General features: G+C 38.8%; 1 protein-coding gene and 1 long non-coding RNA gene across 5 annotated transcripts in view; one reads left to right on the top strand and one right to left on the bottom strand.

Moving 5' to 3' along the window:
• The window catches only part of LOC131366612 (choline transporter-like protein 2), a 37,280-nt gene extending 21,159 nt beyond the window's left edge, over positions 1-16,121 (bottom strand). For 2 of the 4 annotated variants that reach the window (XM_058411237.1, XM_058411230.1), the window contains exon 1: positions 15,982-16,121. In XM_058411237.1, coding sequence (XP_058267220.1) covers positions 15,982-16,012 — 31 coding nt within the window. In that variant the 5' untranslated portion in view covers positions 16,013-16,121. Of the gene's footprint in view, positions 1-4,204; positions 4,527-15,981 lie in introns of those variants that run through there. The other 2 variants (XM_058411219.1, XM_058411245.1) reach the window with 2 other exon arrangements.
• On the top strand, positions 4,892-21,786 carry LOC131366633 (uncharacterized). Its single transcript, XR_009206845.1, has 3 exons — positions 4,892-5,685; positions 20,954-21,065; positions 21,240-21,786. It is a non-coding gene; the product is annotated as an uncharacterized LOC131366633 (long non-coding RNA).
• Positions 21,787-22,488: the final 702 nt, after the last annotated feature.

Genomic DNA, 22,488 nt, shown 5'->3' with positions numbered 1-22,488 from the left:
TCATTTGCCTTACACAGCCTGTGAACACATCAGTTATTGCCTCAGTCCTGCTTGCTGTATAATTTCTCAACTGGACTTTCCAAACATAACTCTGCCGGTGTTTTACAGTACAAGAACAAGTCCAGTTTATATCAGTCTGGCTTTTAAAGACACACAGCACAAAATCAGCTCTAGCTAGAGTGGTCGATTGGTTGGTAAGCACACAATCAACACAACAAAATAGATAATATTCGATAATAAAAAGGTAGATTGTGACAAATTCCATTACTGATTAGTTGCTCTGTGTTATAAAGCATGTGTTGGCACACACTGCATCGCTTCACTAACTCCACTATCACACTCTCATCGACTGACACCACACTGATCTCCTGGTCACACTGACCAAAATAAAAAATAAATAAATTTTTTTTAAAAAGGATATATCTATATCTATATATAAAATGATCTACATACATACATATACATAATATATATACATATACATTATAATGTGTGTGTGTATATATATATATATAAAAAATGATAAGTTTATAATGCAATGACAGAGCTGATAAATGTCAGTCATATTGGGTTTGCTTAATGGCCCGTCATTTAATCAAACCCCTTTAAGTGTTCAATAGTTGTCCTCATTGGTTGAAATGTTGGAAAGAAATATTTTTAAAAACATTTTTGGGTATTTAGTGCATTCTTTAATTGTTACAATAATCTTACATAATCAGTGATGACAAAAAAATAATCATTAATTAACTGTAACCTTATGAGTTTTATGATCTATAGTAAAAAATGAAAAACCTAAAAATAGGCAGTTTAGCAGTTTTTGAAATTTTGAAAACTGTGTTTTCAAATTTATCAACTTTGAAGAGCGTTTTCAAGAAGATACGTTTTTGTTGACTGAAAACGCCGTCTCTGTGTGGACGGCACTGTTCACAATGAAACGGTCTTCAATGTGGGATGTGGCCAAAGGACGTCCACTTCTATGTCTTTGTGACCCTTCCAGTCTCTCTGTATCTCTGTAGCAACCTGCTGATGACACTCTGTGACACTCTAAGCTCAGTGGGCACTTCCCTCTGAGAACATCCTGTTTGAAGCCTCGCAATGACGAGGTACTGTTGATCAATTGTTAGGTGTGGTCTTGGTCTCATGATGTCAAAATGTGAACAGCATGATGAAGAGGACTGTTTAAATACCAATTCTAACTGAACCAGAAAATTTATTGGTCGATTCATGGACCAAACACCAGTTGTGAATTTTGCCATTAAGCACCTTGTTAGAGAACAGCAAGTTATGCAAAAAGCACTGAAGCACTGAACAGTTGGACATGAGCATTCAAAAGTGTAGAGAAGGTCAAATTAAGTTCACCTGTAAAGGTTATAGTGCATTTTAGGTGCATCCTGAAATTTCACCCGAATATCCTTAACTTTTTGAGTAGTGTATTAGTGCGGACATGGCCTACGATTGCCTTATTGCCGTTCTATGAAAACAAAAGCAACAGTTAGTCTACAGTTATTTACCCCTATATAATTCCCTTATAAGCAACATCACTACAAGTGCATATCACTTGAGAAACCATTACATGAGAAACTGAGAGACTAGTGCATGACATCCATAACCTTTAGATTGGACAATTGAAGGATTCTGACTATCTGGCTGCTCCGTTTTCTCTTAAAGTAAAGTTTCAGCTTGTTCCAAAAGCAGTAGTGCAAGTCCTTAACAAGACAATTCACAGGACATCAAGCATCACTGAATACAAATTACATTCCATGCTGATTAAACTTCCTGCATGATAGTTTAAGCTGTAAATGTTTAGCGCTGGAATATCCTGTTGCATCGAGGAAATCTAGATTAAAAACGGTTGATTAAAGTGGCCTGTCCAGAATTCTACAGTCTTCTATACTTTTAAATACATCATTCATAATTTATATTCATTCTCCCGGACTTTAATTAAATATTTTTAATTTTCTATTGTAATACATATGTGTAAAAAATAATAGTCATAGAGAATGTCACTTCAGCTAACACCACCCTCTGGGACCCCATGCAGAACTACGCTATAATTCCGGCAGTAGCAGTAAGTGTAGAGACCTGAGAGGGGATTAAAATCTGGCACATCTAGGAAGGGCCATGATGGGCTACTGCATGCCACATGTTTGTCATGCCACTGCTGTTACCAAGGACTTAACATTCATTTCATTGCCAAGACCCTGGGGCTACCATAACACTGATCCAACTGTTACTGTGAAGTCCACATACACCCCAGCCCTTCCCCACAGATACTTTACATTGTTTCTCCTGTCCTACATCCTCTTCAAGATTTGTTCTTACTGACTTAAAACTAAATTTCAAGCTTTATAAAAAATTCCCAGATTTAACTTAATAAACTGGAAAGGTAGCAAGATGTGAAATTGGATCAATTATTTCTCGATGCAGTTATAAATAAGCACATGACATAAGTAAGTGGTTCCTGACCACACGGATTAGGAGTTGAATAGACCTGGAGCATAAAAAAAAAAGGAATGGGAGTATAATGAATTATGATATAAAGACGAGTAAAATGAAGTAGACTATGACTATCGGCTTTCTCACCCTGAATTGTACCAACACAACTGAAAACCAACATTCCAGCAGGATGACTAGACAGGCTCATGTTAAGAAGCCTTCTGCAGTGGGATCATATTGCAGCTTCAACCACTGAGTCATATCCTTCCCACAGCTATATGTTAATGTTTATACCGGTATTGAACACAATGCACCAGATGGGGTAAAGCAAAAGCTTTTACATTACCAGCTCTAGAGTATCGATCCGATTAACAAGCGATGTGCATTATTAGGGTTGGAAACATGACAAATACTGAGGTCAATTCATGCAGACATTTCCACAATACATGATTTGCTTCATGGTACTGAGGGCCGGCAAATGCAGCAGCGCTTCATTTAAAAGTCCTATGAATGAGTTTTAATTATATAAAATAATAAGATAGTATACAATAAGACTTTATTAATCGTGAAGGAAATTATTTTGCCAGGAATGCTTCAAGAGGACACAAGAGAAATTGAATAAATGAAATATGCTATACAAAATGTACAACAAAGGTGCTTGACAATGAAGATGATATTGTACATGATAAGAAATATTATTATTATTATCCATTACGTCTTTAGAAACCAACACGCACAAAAACCCCTCTTATCTAACATTTTAAAACTATTAACCAGTGCGCTCGTGACTGGTTAGCGAAGCCTGGAAAGGTTTTTTTTGTTGCATCCGGACTGAGAGAGTGTTTGTTCTGTGCGTCTATAAAACACACACGCAAGCGCGAGCACACGCACGCGCAGTGTAAATCTTCAAACCACGACTCAACTTGGCACTTCCTTTCCTCTTTAACCATTGCATTTTGACACATTTACAATCCGTTGTGTATACCTTCTGTAGAATATTATAAGTGCGCTGTCAGCACTGCATGATTTGCTTCTAAACTGGGGACATTTTTAAGCAAGAACCGCCACCTACTTGACCTTGAATGACTCTTTAGAAATACCTTGCACTACATCTCCCACCAGAATAGCTGTGTGAGATACGTGAGGAAGCATGCAGGGAAATGAAAGGGTGGAACCGTAGTGTACACAGGGGAGTAAACTCCATTAGCAAGCCGCACTCCAACTACCACAGTTTACCAAAAGGACATGCATGCTACTAGCACACTGATTCAAGCAGCACTTATTATAGCACGTTTATCTGACGGCATTTCGACTTCATAATATTTGCATCCACTGTAATGCAATCTTTCTGCCAAAACACGGCGCAGACATGCAGTGCAGTGGCACGAGAGCCTCATCAAGCTCGCGCTCAATTTACTATAAACCAGCCTCAACTTCTGGAGAAACGAATATAAAAACCAACGCTAATATCTCATAAGCGCTAACTAAATCCGAATCCAGCCTAAAGCCGTGATGGAAAAAAAAAAGGTCTGCACAAGAGAGACGAGTTTAAAATGAAACTTAAACCCGATCCGTGATGAAAAATCTTTTAGCAGTATTGTTTTCACGGAGGCGTCAGATGCTATTCAGAGCTCTTAAAATAAAAACAGCAAAGAGCAGAAATGCGCCAAAAACACTGCAACTCTACCACTCGCTTTAAACCAGGCACCACACCAAAACTACATCTGCTAAAGAAAAGCCAGAAAAGGGTTTTCGGACTGAACGTTACCATGCTTTCCGTAATGATCTTCCTCCGGCATTTTGTGGCTTTTTGTTTTTCCAGAGTCTGCTCCAATACCCGCCCCTCCGGTCAGGAGTTTCGGCTTCTTGTTTCAGCTTGTTGGGGCTATGAGCGTCTCTCACGTCAAGACGCTTGCTACAGTACTCAACAGTATTACAAAGGGTCAGTCAACTGCTGTGGTCAACACTCCTTAGTGCTCTAGCGCGCGCCCTTGAACGCAGCCTCTCCCCAGCGTGGGAAACCGGTTAAACCGGTTAGTAAGCACATTCACCTTTCTTATTTGTTAGTTGTCCTTAGTTTGCATTTTTTTTACCCCACATCCAGCTTTTAACATTTTAAATATTATGCAAATATTATTAGTAACCGAAAATGCCTTCAAACCAAAGGAACAAATACGAGTAACTTTTAAAATAAAAGTTTCGCAAGGCCCGGCGTTTTATATACAGTTAGGTCTGGTCCACTGATTTGATTGGTCGAGTGGCGCACTAAGAACGCTTTTATTTCTTATAACTACACTGGGACGTTTCACTCCATGTATCACTCCGCTCTTCCGTGTTCGTTACACTTTACAGATAGAAACCGTTACTACAGTAACAGGTAGCGACATCATCAGAGAATATAGCAATCGATGCTTTTCAGGAGTGTATCGTGTGACTTCAAATATGATACGAAAAGTGGTGGTAATGTGAACAGAAACACCTTTAATAGGGATTTACAAATCAGTATGAACTAGCTAACCAGCTACACTATATTGCCAAAAGTTTTGGGACACCCCTCCAAATCATTGAATTGGGGTTGGACTTGGCCCCTTAGTTCTAGTGAAAGGAACTCTTAATGCTTCAGCATACCAAGACATTTTGGACACTTTCATGCTCCCAACTTTGTGGGAACAGTTTGGGGGATGAACCCTTCCTGTTCCAACATGACTGCACACCAGTGCACAAAGCAACGTCCATAAAGACATGGATGATCAAGTTTGGTGTGGAGGACCTTCACAGCAGTAGCGTAGGCCCGCCCACCCAGTCAGTTGCTTTCTACAGAAAAGACTGCTTTGACTACGGCGATTGCTGGATGCCTTTATACATGCCTTTGTCCGTATTAGGTTTTTTGGCACGTCATATGTTACTTCTATGAGCCAATTTTTGTATTTTCTGTGCGAGAGCGCCCTCCGGTTTCGAGGAAGAATGAAACGTCTCTACGCTCATGCTGCCCCTCTTCCTCCACACCGAGCACATTTCACAGAGGGTCACCAAAGTTTAGTTGCACATTAAACTAAAATGAAACAGAGTAACTTCCTAAAGTTTGTGTCAAAAAGACGTTGTGTGCAGCCGGAGGAGAAAGATAATTCCGATGTTCAGGAGCCATGAAGCTCGAGTAGTAAGGAGCTCTGCTAGTGTTCATTCACCTTTTACTCCATGACCAGCAGCACTTTATTCTCCAGCGTGTACCTCCCCTACACACCAGTAAAAGTAAGCCAATCTACATTTTCCTACTATGTAGTTCTAGTCATTGTTGTTCATTTCATGTGGTTTATATGACCGTTGAGCCATATATCGGACAGTTTACATACTGTCCTGCGGCACGTCTGTCAGATGCGCGCACGCATGTGTGAATGTATGTGTGGTGTGGCCGCCGTGCTCATGCTGTTCTTATTGTTATGTTCTTAACATTGCTTACGATGACATACAAGCTTATGCTCTGATTAAATGGTGGTTTGTATTCAAGCAGGTGTAGTTATGTTGGCTTATTTTGATAAAAGATGCATTTTGGGCTAGGCCCACCCACATTGTGATTCCTGGCTACGCTAGTGCTTCACAGGGTCCTGACCTGAACCCGATAGAACACCTTTGGAATGAATTAGAGCGGAGACTGTGAGCCAGGCCTTCTCATCTAATATCAGTGCCTGACCTCACAAATGCACTTCTAGATGAATGGTCAAAAATTCCCATAAACACACTCCTAAACCTTGTGGAAAGCCTTCCCAGAGGAACACAGTTGTATCACAGTTGGACAGCACTACACACAGGTATGAACGGTCTGACGGCTGTTGGGACGACACATGGCCATATTACATGTGTACAGTGAGCTGCAATGTATCCTGATGCGTCCCAGACAACCTCAAGAAAAACAATATAGCTGCAAGCAGCAATGACGGGCCCTCGCACTATGGGCCATCACTACTCGGCGCCCAGGCGCACCAGATACACTGAGCACAGTGGGTACATGCATTAAAAGGGGAAATACCAAAAGGACAAGAGTGACAATTTGGGTCTAATGAAAGTGATCACAGCAATGACCACTGATGGCAACAAGAAAACTAACCCAGAGTCACCCAGGAAAAAATGTCTACTTTTTCTTTTCTTGAAGTGTATATACATTTTTTGGCTGACTCTGTACATATAAAAGGGAACATGAAGCCATATTTAAAAAAATAAAAATAAAGGGGAAAGAGCCTCTCGTGGACATAGTCTAGTACTGCAGAAGTCAGGCCAAAACCATGTCCAGTCAATGGACTGATAAATGTAAAAATTTGTTGTGAGCCATTAGAGCATCACAAAATCATGAAACTAAGCAGAATTACTCATAACCAGTTGTTCTTTCTATGTAAAATTTTTTGAAACATTAGGGCTTTCCACTGTTAAGATATAAGAACATTAATTTTTTTCTATTATGTCATGTCCTCACAATAGCAACATCATTCAAAATATCACAAATTCCTTCACAGTTTCACATCAGCCATGTCCTGACATTATTCTAGAGATTTCTAAAAGTGACACACTTCCTGCTGCCAGTTGGTGGCGCTATGACTGACACTCACAGTAGTCATGTCCATGTGATCAGCTTTCTTCGCTTAACATAAAGTTGAGGTTTGATGTACATGACACAATACACACCGAAGTTATTAGCCACTTCCTGTTTCCTTTTATTCGCCATAAGTTTAAGGGCTCCTCACGGCTGAACCATTTGAGATATCAGGAATCCCTTAGCAATTTTAGATCCTCAATGTCTTCAGATCATATTGGACCATGTTTGGTCAAAATCATACAAATCCCCTAGGAGGAGTATATCAAATTCCACTGGGTGTGTTTTTCAAACGTCCCAAAATAACTGACTTCCTGTTAAGCAGATCCCATGACAGGTGGATGAACGTCATTTAGCTCAATGAGATGTAAATGTATACCGGATCTCATGCATATACGTGCAAGTGAAGATGAGCTGTGCAGCTTTATTTCTGACAAAGTTCCAGGGGGCACTGTGACAGCCCTGTGCCACGCCCGGGGACCAGCCACACTGGCCTTTCTCATAAACATTTACACTCTCTATGGGAAATATTTTTGGAACATTAGGCCTTTCCACTCGTAAGATATGAGAAGATTCATTGTCTTCTATTATGTTCTCATGTAAATCGTCACAATAATAACACGATTCAAGGTATCAAAAATTCCTTCACCGTTTCACATCAGCCATGTCTTGTCGTTATCCTGACTGATTTTGAACCAAATCAGGTGAAAGTAAGGGAGAAAATATTAGAGATTTCAAAAAGTGACACACTTCCTGCTGCCAGTTGGTGGCGCTATGACCGAGACTCACAGTTGTCATATCAGTGTGATCAACTTTCAATGCTTAACATAATTCTAAGGTTTCATGTAGATCACTTAATGTACACAGAAGTTATTAGCCACTTCCTCTTTCGTTTTATTCGCCGAAGTTTAAGGGCTTCTCACGGCTGAACCGTTTGAGAAATCAAAAATCCCTCATGAATTTTGCATCATCAATGTCTTGAGATCATTTTAGCCTGGGTTTGGTGGCGGTTATATCAAGTCCCTAGGAGGAGCATTTCAAATTCCATTGGGTGCTTTTTGCAAACAACTCAGAATAACTCACTTCCTGTGGATTAGACTTGATATGCAGTGTGAAAGTCTCAGTTCAATGATCAAGTGTGTATCAGCTATGCAGTAAGATGTTCCGGGGGCGCTGTAACGGGCGCGAGCCACGGTGACGTCCTAATGGCCGCAGATTCCAACCTGTCTGCTGATTTTCAAGAGTTTTTGAGCATGTTAAGGGGTCCAAAATACATACATATATATTAAAAAATTCTAACGGAAACAATAGGGCTTTCGCACCTACGGTGCTCAGGCCCTAATCAGTCATCCTGCGTTGTCAGTTTTGTCATTTTCCATCAAAGGAAGCTTCTTTTAAACTGTCCAACCACACTGTTGCTACACATGTCTGTGGTTTATAACACATTATTTTTTTCTTTAAACCTATAAATTCAAACATGCATTCTGGCCACATGCACACTCTTCTCATTTCCACACAGTTTCACACAGGTCTAAAAATACTCACAGCAGTAATTTCTTTAGAAAGATATACTGCATGTAATATGAGAAATTCATGCCTGAGTGAAATAATTATTTAATGAAATGACAATTGGTGCATGGTATGATGCCTGATTTCTTCCCCCAGTGAGTACATGTAGAACTTCAGCCATAATTAAATAAGATGTTCTTTCTTAAGGTTACAAGGAGACATTTAGAATCAACTATTTAATGATTATGTAACCTTTTTTTACTTTAAACTGTATAAACAGGATGAACACCTCTATATTAGTTTTTCTTAGTTCTAAAAACACACCCCCAAAAACAAATCTTCTCAGTGTGTCTCATTTAGACACAAAGATGGTCCAGCAGCTTTCGTAAGCAGGTCATCTGGCCAGCTTTGAGCTTAGTCAGCGGTCCACAGCCGGACAGCTCTACTGAAAACCCCTCCAAGCTGATCTGTATTAAGTCTTCAGTTGTAGACACATGAAGGTAGATTATTCTTGAATTCTTGATGCTGTTTTCGGCAGAAAAACCTTTTACACTGGGCCTTTTACACTTTTACAACTCTAAGTGTGTTTTAAGAGAGAAGATGATTTTATTGAAAGAAAGAAAAAAGCTTACATGAATGTGTTTGGACTATTTGGGACTGCTCTGCCTTGCTTTGTAATCTTGCCTCAGCAGCATCTCCCACAAGCCAGTGTAGGTTTTGTCCCTGGGGTTTTCTTCTTGTTTCTCTGCACAGACCATGCCTCCGCAATTTTCCGTGTTTCTGTATAACATCTTGTTTAAAGTAAGTGTACATAACAAAGGCGGAGTTGCTCATTTGTCTGGCCCTTTGCAGTACATTAACTTTTTCCATGAAACCGAGCCTTGGGAATGTTCTCTGAGCTGAGGGTAATAACTGTTAAGTTAACGTTACTTTGTCGTTTTCCTCAGTGTTAAAGAAAAATCTGAAACTTTTTTAGCCTTTTGAAATACTGCAAGGCTTCATCGATTTTAAACGTTACAGTGTGTGCATGGTCTCCCTGTATCCAACACAGAAGAATGCAGATTGGTTACGCCACATTGTCCCCAACTGTGAATGAGAATATGAGCATGTCTGTGTCAGTGTGTGTGTGTGTGTGTGTGTTTGCGCACATGTTTTTTTACAGCTTTATTCAAAAAAACAATGGTGGTTTGGATGATCTTTTAAGAACAAATACGCTTGAAAGGGCTTCAAGCGTTATCTCGTTGGACAGAATAGTGTGTTGAAAGCAAATGAAGCGTGACTAGATGAGCACATCCTGCACAGATCGTCAAGATAAACATTTTCAACCATTTAATCAGGACATGCTATACGATATATAGACATCTGGTTTGAGTTTTTGATTGGTAATAACTAGCATTTTGGGGTTTTGTTTCAAAGTGACATGCAGCATTAGGTCAGACACCGTTGTCCAGGGTGACCTACAGACCTTAAATTCATTTTGGCAGCGCTGAGATTTAAATCATGACCTTCTGTTCAATAGTCCAACATTTTAACCACTGAGTCTTAGTGATTACCCGTCATCACAATTGGTCAGTGGACATGCACTCGAGACACAGGAAACAAAACCCGGTATAAAACAGGACTCCAATAGTTAAATAGGATTGAGGAGAATCGTTGACCGATTCATCAGTGTCACAATGTGTGTTCTATATAGTACAGCTTCACTATTACGTGGTGTCTGTATGCTGATGATATGGAAACATGATCACAGCAAGCTCAGGAACTGCTTGCACACACAAGACCTGCTTCCTCCTACATTAACCCATGCTTATAGCTAAAAATGTGTTTGAACTTTCTGCATGTAGAGTATGTTTGTTTGATTCTCATTTACTGACTGGTTTAGTTTAAATGCACAGTTATGTTACAAAAACACAATGATTACACAGTGATTACTTTTCACATACAACCTTTCATATACCAACTTTTCGTTTCACTTTCTGTACTAATTCTTTTTCTTTTTTACTTTATACTTCCTTTTGTTACCTCTTCTCTATTTATGCCATTGTTTTGCTCTCTAAGTTGTAGGCAGCAAGGAAACTAGTGTGAGGCGTAACCGGAGAAAAAGGCTGGGCTGTGTGCACGTCACATCTGCAGCCCAAGCCAACACACACCCACAAAAAAAAAAAACACACCCTCACACACACACACACAACTGGAAATCATTTCTTCTCCCCCAGTGGACTCAAGCACAGAAAACCAGCTTGTACTGAAAACAGGAAACATTCTCAGTTCCAAATCCAGAAATACTTGCCAATGCAAACTGAAAACCTAGCATTTTTATTTAACCATCAGTTGCATTTCCTAATTCTGAAACAGAGAATTTCTTTTTCCATCTTGTACAAACGACACCCGTATGTTGACGAAGCATAACATTAAGAGTACACCCATTTTAGATTCCTATTACAACTATTACATCACAACAACATATCACACCCCCCGAAAAGCATTTGAGAAGGTGTAAAAATATTTTATACCCATAATTATTACATCAACACATTCTCAATGTAGATAAATAAAAATAAAATGCTTTGTTTCTTTCGCTGTGCTCGGGTGTCTGACTCCGACATGGCCAAATAAACATGTACATGCTTTTAATTACAGTGGTACCTCGGTCCTCGACCACCCGTGTTCGAATTTTCGGTATTCAATTCGAATTTTCAATGTCAATTTGGTGTATAAAAATATTTTCGGTGTACGACTCGACCGTCAGGAACGCCAGTTCTTCTTTTCATACAGGATTGCGACAAATATCAATATTTCAAATCAGTGTTCGACCTGACCTGAAAAGACCTATTGTGACCGCACACCAGGGGCGATTCTAGGATTTTCATTCAAGGGGGGCTCAGCCCTCCAATGAGGGTATAATAGTAAAAAATAATAAATTAATTAATTAATTAATTAAAATAAACGTTTGACTAACAGGGTAGGATGGTAAACTTATTGCAGCATTCCCCTGCATCCATTGCGTAGATGTGTATAACATTTGAGTACTGAACAAGCTATATACGGGTCTTCCTTATCACACACACACACACACACACACACACACACACACACACACACACACACACACACACACACACACACACACACACACACACACACACACACACACACACACACACACACCCTCTGATCCTTGCTCTGCGGCGCTGCAGTCTGCGAATTGAAGAATGTGCTGAAAGACGGGGAAGAGCCAAAGTCTGCAGCCATTTTCATATTAAATTTAAAGGGGACTGAGGCGATCATAAATTTGTGTACAATTTATGGAGAATCGCAGAATTTTTAGGGGGGCTGAGTAGAAATGGGGCCTAGCGACGCCCATGCCACACACGCTTTCCATGCAACATACTCTGGCAATGTTGCCAATATGAGAAAGTTGTGAGATCAACCATCGAGTTGAAACAGATTAATTCGTTTTACATTATTTCCTATGGGGAAAAATAATCCGGTTTTCGACCAAATCGGTATTCAACCAGACTTTTGGAACGAATTAAGGTAGAACACTGAGGTACCACTGTATTTTTACTTGCAAAAAATGCTAAACTGGATCCAGGATTCTTAAACTGAAACATCTGCACAAGCAGCGCCATGTCAAAAAAATAGAACCAAACTACAGTTCTTGCATTTAAAAAAGATCATGGATCAGATTTCCAAAGACTCCGAGCTACCCTTTAATTACAGACACCAATTTAGATCTCTATGATTAGGCTGGCTGTATATAGACCAGACCCTCCACTGACATTCGCTACAGCATGCTAATTAAAGTACTGTGAAAATGGGCGTAGCGCAGTATGTTACTCACAGACACACACGAAGGGTACACCACTAAGACTTCTTACTAGAACTCATTTTTAACAAGTCAAAAATATTCAGATGTTTCAAATACTGACAACCTGCTAGTAAATAAACTAATCTGCTAAAACAAAAGGCCTCAAGCTATAGAGAGCTCATTTTTCACTTCATGCTAGCACTTAAAGATCTTCAGTCACAGATAAAATACTGGCAGAAGACAACTCATGAATAGTTACAGCCATCCTTTTTCTCCTTACAGTATGTGATACTAAATTAAGCAACTGTGTGGCTGTTACGTAACAAATTTTCCATAAGATCAAATTTCATTACTTATGACTAATACAGCAGCACATATACTGTTCCTTTATCATTGACAATATCTGTCCATCCATCCATAGCACTTATCCTACACTGGGTCACTGAGAACCTGAAGTCTATCCCAGGAGACTCGGGGCACAAGGTGGGGGACACCCTGGATGAGGGGCCAACCAATCACCAATCTCACACACTTTTGAGATGTCAATCATCTACTTACATGCTTATGAACTGCGGCAGGAAACCAGAGTGACCTAATCTGATAATCTACGAGAGTAACCACGGCAGATTGTTGCACACACAAATTGCACTACTTGTATACCCTGCACTACTCTGCACACACAATAACCACACTCACTGGACATCTTTGACACTTTACATACCATACTTTACTTTACATATTGTCATTACATTTATATTTGACTTTTTCTATCTACATACATGTATATACTATATTTTATAGATGTTTATACATATATATTATTTATATATTTTTATAGATGTTTATAAATATTACATCATCATCATATTATTATAGACGTTATATTAGTATACTATTATATTTTATTATATTATATATAATATATTGTGTATAATATATTGTATTATATTATTATTATTTATTATGTCTACATTATGTTTATATTATATACACACTTATTTTTATATACACATATTTGCATATGTATATCCGATACACAATCGGCTTTACATAACTATTGGTGTTTTTCATAATTTATCATGTCTTTAATTTCTACTAAGATCGTTTTTATTCTTCCTATTTTTTCATATATATTTTTATTACCTATATCCATATACTTTTCTTGTCCACACACTTCACTTTATACTCTTCTTCAAATGTAGGACAGTCGTAATAAGCATTTCACTACATGTTGTACTGTGTATGATTTTGTATGAAACACAAAGGCAAACATGTTAACCACTAAGCCAGTGTGCCGCCCTGCACATAGGCTACGTCAGTGTTCACGAGAAAATACGTGTGATGACAACACAACCTTTTCCCCGTTCATCTCTAACCTTCTGCGGAAACAGCAAAAACGAAAGTAGAATTAACAGCATTCTTCTCAGATATTTCCTCAAGTTATTGCTGTTCAACCTATAACTAGATAACAAACTGCAACTAAAAAAAAAGGAGAAACATAAGCTTAAAAGGCTTTTCGAAAACTGAGTGTGTTAACTGGTCCACATGAATTCAACACCACCCTCTGTAACGTTCTTGGTTGGTTCATAATACATGTTATCACTAGGTGTGTAAAGGCTGTGCGGTGTTTGTCATGCAGCTTTTTAACCCCCTGGATGTGTTGACCGATTTACTTACGTACTTCCTCAGTAATAAAATGTTGAAAACTTAATTACTTTGTCCAGAGTCGGGATCTGAACAAAGAGGACGAATGATGTGTAGTTTCACAGCTACAGTATTACATGCAGAATTCAATAAAACACACATGACTCTCTCTCACGCCCACACACACACAAACACACAGCCAGATTTGGGCCAAAAAAAACAAACAGTGAGCTGCAGTTTAATCAGCCAGTCTTCCTGAAACCATGGTTGAAATAACAGCATTCAGAGGTTCACACCGCAGCTTTTAAACTCTTTTTATTTACAGTAATAACACAGAAGAGCTCCAATCAGTGCAACAGATTGTATTTAGGTCAAAATGGCGAAACAGGTTAAACATTCTGACCCTACCCTCTCTGTGCCTAAGCAGAAATCAAGATTCATCAGATCTTCATCTACAGTCCGTTCCCACTGCAGCATCAGCTTTCTGTTCTTGGCTGACAGAAGTAGTTCCTGACATGGTGTACTGCTGTTGTAGTCCATCTACCTCAAGGTTCAGCGTGGTGTGCATTCTGAGATGCTTTTCTGTTCAAAACTTGCCTGATTCTCAAGACGTTTGTCCACCAAGCCGCTGCTGACTACATGTTTTTGCTTTATTGCACCATTCTGGGTAAACTCTAGAGACTGTTATGTATGAAAAACCCAGGAGATCAGCAGTTACTCAGACAAGCCCATCAACCCAGAAATACTCAGACCAGCCCATTTGACATGAGACTGTTAAAATGATATCTCCATTCTGATGGTTGGTATGAACATTACCGAAAGCTGCTGGCTCACGCAGCTGCATTGATTTGTGCACTGCACTGCTGCCGCTCGATTGGCTGCACTGCATGAACAAAGTACCTGTTCCTAATAAAGTGCTAAGCAAGCATTTTAGTGCCATTTTAGCCTAAACTGCTGTAAACTATAAAGCCACTAGAATAATAATTAACAGGGGGGGTGATCTGTTTCAGACATGTTTTACAAATCAAATAGATAGCTGGTACAGCAGTGAAAGCCACACATTATACGTGTTTACTTTTCCTATCATCAGAAGGTCAGACTGGAATTACAAAGAAATACAAACGATGAGACACAAAAAGTATAATCTCTACCAAAGGGATGGAAAAGCTAAAGAAAGGATTTACGCATGATCCCAAATGTCCATCTGCCAACATACGAAGAAATTCAGCTCCAGGAACTTCATAATTGCAGCAAGCTGATGACCCAAAACACACTACCAAGAAAACAAAGGACTTCCTCATGGAAGGTCTTAGACTGGCCAAGTATGTCACAAGAACCCAAATTAGCAGCATTTCACTTCCTGAAAATGAGAAGCCCCCCAAAACAAGCAACAACTGAAAGAAACTGCAGTAGAAGCCTTGACGAAACCATTACAAATGAAGAATGGCCAGTGTGAACTGGTGCTGCCCCTCTATTGGAACTTGAGATCATATGCATATGACTACTTTAAAATGGCGTATCCTATAGTTTAACAGAGCTGCTCAAGCTTTCTCTGCTTTACTCTTAACACGTAAACACTAAGCCAGTGAAAGGTTTAACCCTTTTGAGACCAAATTCAATTCTAATATAATCCAAATAAATCCGATTCTAATCGATGATTTCAGGGTGTGTTGACATAGCGGTGCAGGCGCGTGCGCAGCAATGGACGGCGCAGGGTGTAAAACTGGCAGGGTTCAAGCGACTGCTCATCTGAGCCAAGTTCATTTAAATAATCACCTAACTGGATCCTGCATCAAAATCTGTACACTTTCTTCAGTGCGAGAGTCAAACTAAAATCGCTGTACAAAACTTAAATAACAGGCTTCCTAAATAACTCTTCAGCAAATAAGGCAACATTAACTGATGTAGGCTGCTGAAGCCGAAAACTGTGCTTACTCTGGCTTACCATGGCCGTATACGCCGTTATATATATTTTTAATTTAATTTTCTTTTAACTCACCGTATTTACGTTCCTCGCCCTCTATATCCATCTTTTAAAAATTGTGAAAATCCTTGAGATTTAAAATCCTACTGCCATATAGCGGAGCAGACCAACAGCAAGCAACCTTAACGTCGCAAACACTTAGTCAACATATTAAATAGGCGTTACTGCTCGGTGCGTCCAATAGCAGAGAGAGGAATTTTGATTGACAGGCACATTAGCCAATCGCTGGCGCTCACTCGTTCCGCTATGAACAGCCACTGAAATGAATTTAAATTATATATAATTATATATATATATATATATATATATATATATATATATATATATATATATATATATATATATATATATATATATATATATGTAAGAGTCATTGGTATTATACTTGTTTTAATGTAACCTAACTGGCAGTCTTAAAATGCGAAATTGCATTGAACTGAAAGTATTTATAAAATGTCAATAAGTGGAAGTAAACAAACTTGTACTCAAGTGATGCTAAAAATGTTTTTCTCAAGTAATAAAAGGTATAGAGCAAATGAGTTATGCTTTTTAAAAGTTAAAACGTCCCTAACTGGATAACCTTTGACTTTTGGTTAAGAATGCCTCTTAAAAACCAGCTTGTAGGTCTATCATGTAGGAATCAAATGAATCGACTCATTCAAGTCTTCGAAACGTTCGAATCATCGCACCATACTGGCCATCTAGTGGCCAGAAGTCTACAGAATACGGACACGCAGACTGGGAAGTGTTAAGGTTTAAGAAACATTCCCACATCACCTTCAGACTCCTTGATAGACGATCGAAAAAAAAGACGCACTGATTTCAGGTGAGGCCAGTGTGAAAACAGGTCCGGCCCGTGGCATGGGCAACATAGGCAGTTATGAAGGGCGCAAAATGACTGGGTGGGGCCGGAAGAGAGGAGTTGTTTTTTTTGCATCTTGTAACCTTGTTACGCTCCAACACCCATACATTAAGCAAACATATTTCTAGCAGTTAACATAATTTTAGTACTGATCGATCATCATCAAACTGATTAAAATATTGTTAGAATAAAATAAAATTGACATTAAAAAAATCATAAGATTCGACATGTCATGCTGGAATAATTTAAAGAAATTTCTACATTATGACGTGATTATAATACATCCCCATAACGCATTCATTATGCATGGCGCACGCAGTTACCATACAGATTAGTTTTGCCATTTATGTGAACTTAAACTATGCTTTCTAAAAAAATGAAAGAAAAAAAGGACAACCATCAGGGGCACAAGGCAGGAAGTGAAGCAAAGAAGAAAAAAGAGAAAGAAAATATAAAGGAAAGAATCACAAGTTTAAGGATGTCTGTTAGCTCATGATGTTTATGCAGTATTTTGAAATAGGCTTTTTAGACCATCTGTTTGCATTTGTTGTCTGTTAGACTACTTTAGGCATTTCATATTGCTCATATTTCTCTTTCGATGTAATAAGTACTTGTCACCGTAGGCAGAGTTGGAAAAGTCATCTCTGGTCTCTGACATATTTTAACAGACCCACTCCTAAAATACCTACAAGGGGCTTCAACATCTCTATCATCGTCATCTCAGTTTGCTCCCAGTGACCAAAATGATCGACCCTCTTCAACTACTGCATCTCAACTTCACACTTTGTCTACCTCAACTTTGAGTGCTATTGAAGAGCATCTCAGCAGCTCGCCTACCACCACTGAGCCACTAACTGCTGCTGAGAGGTCCCCAAGTTCTGCCTCTTCCCCTAATGAATCTCTCTCTGTTGCTGAGTCCAATATCTAACCAACTCTGGATCCCTATCTGATAAAGTAAGGGCTGAATTGGTCACCCGAGGACCTTATCAGGTTGAGACGGATTCCATTTTTCCTAAAAGAGAGGATGGACGAAGTTGCCATTACCATCTGTTTTAATTAATGATGATAAGATAAAAAGGAGCTGGCTTCTCTATTCTAGGAAAAAAAAATAGATTCTGTTGATTCTTTTGCAAACTCTTCTCACAAAAAGTCTTTAAACTGATTTCTGAATGATTGGAAGAATGCCACCAGGTTTTGAAATCTCATGCAAATCGCCCAGAATATCAGCAAAACATAAAGGCATGGAAAGAACTGGAGATTTGTTTTGAAAAGTGCCAGACAATTGACAGCAAGGCAATGCCACTTATTGAGACAGAGAGAAGGCAATCATGAATAGAGAATAGTGGCAATAATCCAGTCCTTAGCTGAGAGAAACATGGCTCTGAGGGGGTCCACAGACTCACTTTTCCACCTCAATAATGAATGAATAATTTCCTGATAGAAATGAAGCTTATGGCCAAATCCAATCATGTCTCAAAGCAACATATAGCTATGGTACAGAGTGGAGCAGGGAAAATGACAACATACCTGGGCGAAAATCTAAAATCTCATCTAGGGCACCAACAGAGCCTTTGTGTTTTTAAATAAACCCTTATTTTTTTAAAAATTTTAAATAAAATTTTAATAAAATTATAAACCCTGTGAAGAGTTCTTGTCCAATATATTTTTATTAAACAGTACAAATAGCTAGTTACGTTTTTATAGGGAAACAAGATCTGCTGTATTTGGGCTGAGATGGTTTCTCCTCTTGCTTAAAATCTCTTCTACATTGGAGAATACTCTTTTGTGTGACACTGAGGTTGCTGGAATCGAGAGATAAACAAATGAGGAAAGATGGCAGACTGTCTGTGCCAGAAATTCAGAAGATTGATATGGGGCTGAGAGATACCAGAGAACCTCAGAAGTGGAATCAGAAGTGACACTGACTTTGGGTTTTTCACTCACTATGCTGTTGAACAATTCCCAGAGGCTGTCTTGATTCTTTTGACTAACCAGAGCTGTTGTTCCTGCTGATGTTGATGGCTGATGAATGACTGCTGTGTGCTTGAGATATTGAACAGATGACAGCCCAGCACTCACATGTCCTATACTTCAATGCTTTATTTGCAGAAAATTCCAAATCCACAATGATGAATTTGGCATCCAGTGTGGAAGCTATTGCAAAAACCCTTGCAGATTCCACATTACAGTCTATACTCAGATTATTCTGAATGCTATTGCATAAATGTACTGCTGTTGCAATGAAGTGTTCAGACTATTGGAATTACTTTACATACTGAAAGTTCAACAATGGATTGATTGAAAGGGGCAAGACCCTGAAGGCACTGGCTGAGGTCTGGAAAGAGGTACTGAAGCTTTCGGGCCCTCACAATCAGAGTGTGTAACAGTTTCTCCTGCCATCAGACTCCTCAACATCCAGAACTGAACTGCACCAAATCTCTCTCTCTCTCTCTCTCTCTCTCACTCACACACACACACCTGCACATACACACACTCACTCCCTTGAGATTTAAACACATACAAGTTTATAACTCTACCCATACTACAACTGAATACATGCTATTTTTTGCACATTTAATCAACTGCTGCTGTTGCTGTAGTGCAATGTGCAAAATAGGAGAAGTTCTTATAAATATATAGTTTATTAGTAAAATATATAGTTTATTTATATACTCCTATTTTGCACATTGCACTACTTATACATTGCAGAATGTATACTGGTCTGCGCTATTCTGTCCATATTGTGTATTTTGTGTATCTGTCCTGTATTGTTTTGTTTTGTATTGTCTGTTTGCACTGTCTTTTGTCTTGCACTGTTGGCACCAGGTTGCACATGTTGCACTTACTTTCTGTCCTTAGCTAGGACAACTTACTTTCTGTCCTTAGCTCTGTGTTGTTTTGTAGCTCTGTGTTATGTTGTTTATGTTGTGGTACCAGAGTCCTGGAGAAGCGTTGTCTCATTTCACTGTGTATGTGCTTAAAAGGACAATAAAGGCTTCTTGACTTGACTTGACTATTTCATGATAAATGAGTTAAAGAGGTATTGAGTTCATAAGCATACTGAAACGTTACCAGGTCAGATTTGTGCTGTAATTAACCAAAAAAATGTTTGAGTGGCAGTGTTTCTTAAAATGGAATTAAATGAAATTCACAATAATCACATAAAAAAGAAATATTTTTTTCTAAAACAGAGACACTATGAAGCTGGGGGGTTGTCGCCAAAATGATTATCATCATATTAAAAAAGCAACAAGCGGAAAATACAGTCCATAAAATAAAGGATCCCCTAACAAATGCCACTCATGGTAATTTGAAAGATATACACAGATCATTTGTATTTTTTAAAAAACAATTATATACACAACCTAAGGTTGATGAAACAAAGATGGAGGCCTTTCTTGACCTACTAAAATTATGTGACAGATGAACAAAATGAAATTCTAAGCAAAGACATCTCAGAAGAAGAAATTAAAAAAGCAATATCAGCATTAAAACCTAATAAGGTGGCAGGACCAGATGGTTTTACCATCTGAGTGGTACAAAGAAATGTAGGACACATTAACACCTAGACTGAAAGCCACATGCTTATCTGTCCCTTCTTGGACAGAAGCGGTAATCTCAGTGTTACCTACGGTGAGAAAGAATAAGCTTGAATGTGGAAATTACTGCCCGATAAGTATTTTGAAAAAAGATATAATTTTCCTTCTAATCTCCTGAGACAACTCTCTCCTTAGCTTTCTGTGGTCCATACAATGATACCAAACAGCACAGTGACTACTTTTCTCCTTTGAATAGGCAGTAGGACTTGTACGACTACAAGTTTGAAGACACCTGTGATCATAATTACAGGAAACACTTTAGTTTAACATGTCAATCTTTTCGAGGGGTAGCATAATTTAATGGAAGGGTACCACAGATTTTGTTCATGTGTGTACAAATTTCCAAATCAGGTATAGGACCATATTTCAGCAGCTTAAGCTGAAGTGACTAGCAAATAGACATCCAGATTGCAAAATAAGAAAAAAATGGTGCTGCAATGGAATTCATTTATACATACAACAAATATATTTGTTTTATATATACATTTATATATACATTGTTTCTTTCTTTCTTTCTTTATGTAAGTGAGGGTGAGGGTCTTCAACAGCTCCACCTCCACTCAGATCCTTCACTCATATCCAGCAGATGTAACCCATTTATGGTTGAGGATTTCTTCAAACCGACATTCAGGTTCCAGGTGCAGACACCAGTTTATCAGATTGTGGCAACCTGTGTGTGCAGTGATGAGATTGTAGATAGTGCTCTGACATTTAGATAGATATTATTAAAAAATCAATTAATATTTTAATGCCAGTTTCACAACTACAACAATTCTAAATGGTGATGCTAATGGTGATTTTCTCACCTTCAGACATGCCTTGAGCGAAGTACATCTTCCTGTAAAAGATGTCGTCCACGTTGTGGAACGGCAAGTGTCCACAGACCAGGTAAAACAGGAGAACTCCCAGACTCCACTTGGTGGCAGGATAACCGAAATACTCTCCATCACACACCCACTCAGTGGAGAGATACTCAAAGTGCCTGAGCAAAAAAGAGAGAAGGAGCACCATCAGCACTGTTGAAAAAAAAAAAACTTCAATGTATTCTCTTTGATTCTGTCTTGTACTTATTATGCACTTACCTTCATATTCTGTGTAGGGTGTGTGAGAGAGCAAATCTCCACAGCCAAAGTCAATAAGCTTCACTTCCAGTGTGTCAGGGTTGATGAGAAGGTTCTCCGCCTTGATGTCACCATGAAAAACACCGGCACTACAGCAGTGACGAGCAGCTTTAACCACCTGACCCATAATTTTGTAGCCAGTGCTTCTGACAGTCGGCCGCCGTGATGTTTAAGGAACTGCAGGACGTCCATGCAGGGGCTGGGTCGCTCCAGGACCAAGATGAAGCACTTGGACATCTCGAACCATTCAATAATCTCCAGCACGTTCTTACAAAGAAGTGGCTTGGAAACCTTTTTCATAAATGCAACTTCCAGAGGAAGGCTGCTTGTCTCTCCAGGCTGAAATACGAACAGATACAGTTAGCCCTGGATTGGAGTGAATTCTTCTGAACTACTGAATCAGAGATGATACAATATGTAGGTTTGAACTGATAATGATTCAGATATCTATTATGGATGATAGGGAATACAATCTGAATGTGAACTCTAAGTTGAAGGTAAATAGTTTAGGATTATTTTAGTAGGACTGAGTAAATGGAAACATCATTTGGTCTATCAAGTGGTTGTTTTTGGACTCTATGTCTTCTCTGCAGAATCTCAGAAGTAGAAGTTTACTTACAATGGTGATGTATTTAATGTCCTTTTTTCCCCCATATATTTAAGTGCAACCTGTTCAGACATAAAAACAAAATGCACATTCTTATTGTAAAACATGAACAGAACAGAGTTCTGAGACAGAACAACAGACAACAGAGTTGTGATCAGAAATAAAATGAAACTATTCCATTGGGGAATAAAGCTTCAGACTCGCTTAGCCTCATACTCCCATTTTGCTTACATTTTGCTGCAATTCTCACTTTGCAGATGATTGACAATAAATAATACAGTTTCTTTATGTTGACTGAACACACAACTGAATCAGACCAATTTCAAGCATTTG

Source organism: Hemibagrus wyckioides, linkage group LG02 (assembly GCF_019097595.1).
Source record: "Hemibagrus wyckioides isolate EC202008001 linkage group LG02, SWU_Hwy_1.0, whole genome shotgun sequence".
NCBI lineage: Eukaryota > Metazoa > Chordata > Actinopteri > Siluriformes > Bagridae > Hemibagrus > Hemibagrus wyckioides.
Note: the sequence above shows the minus strand (reverse complement) of the source record. Positions and strands in the feature narration are given on the sequence as shown.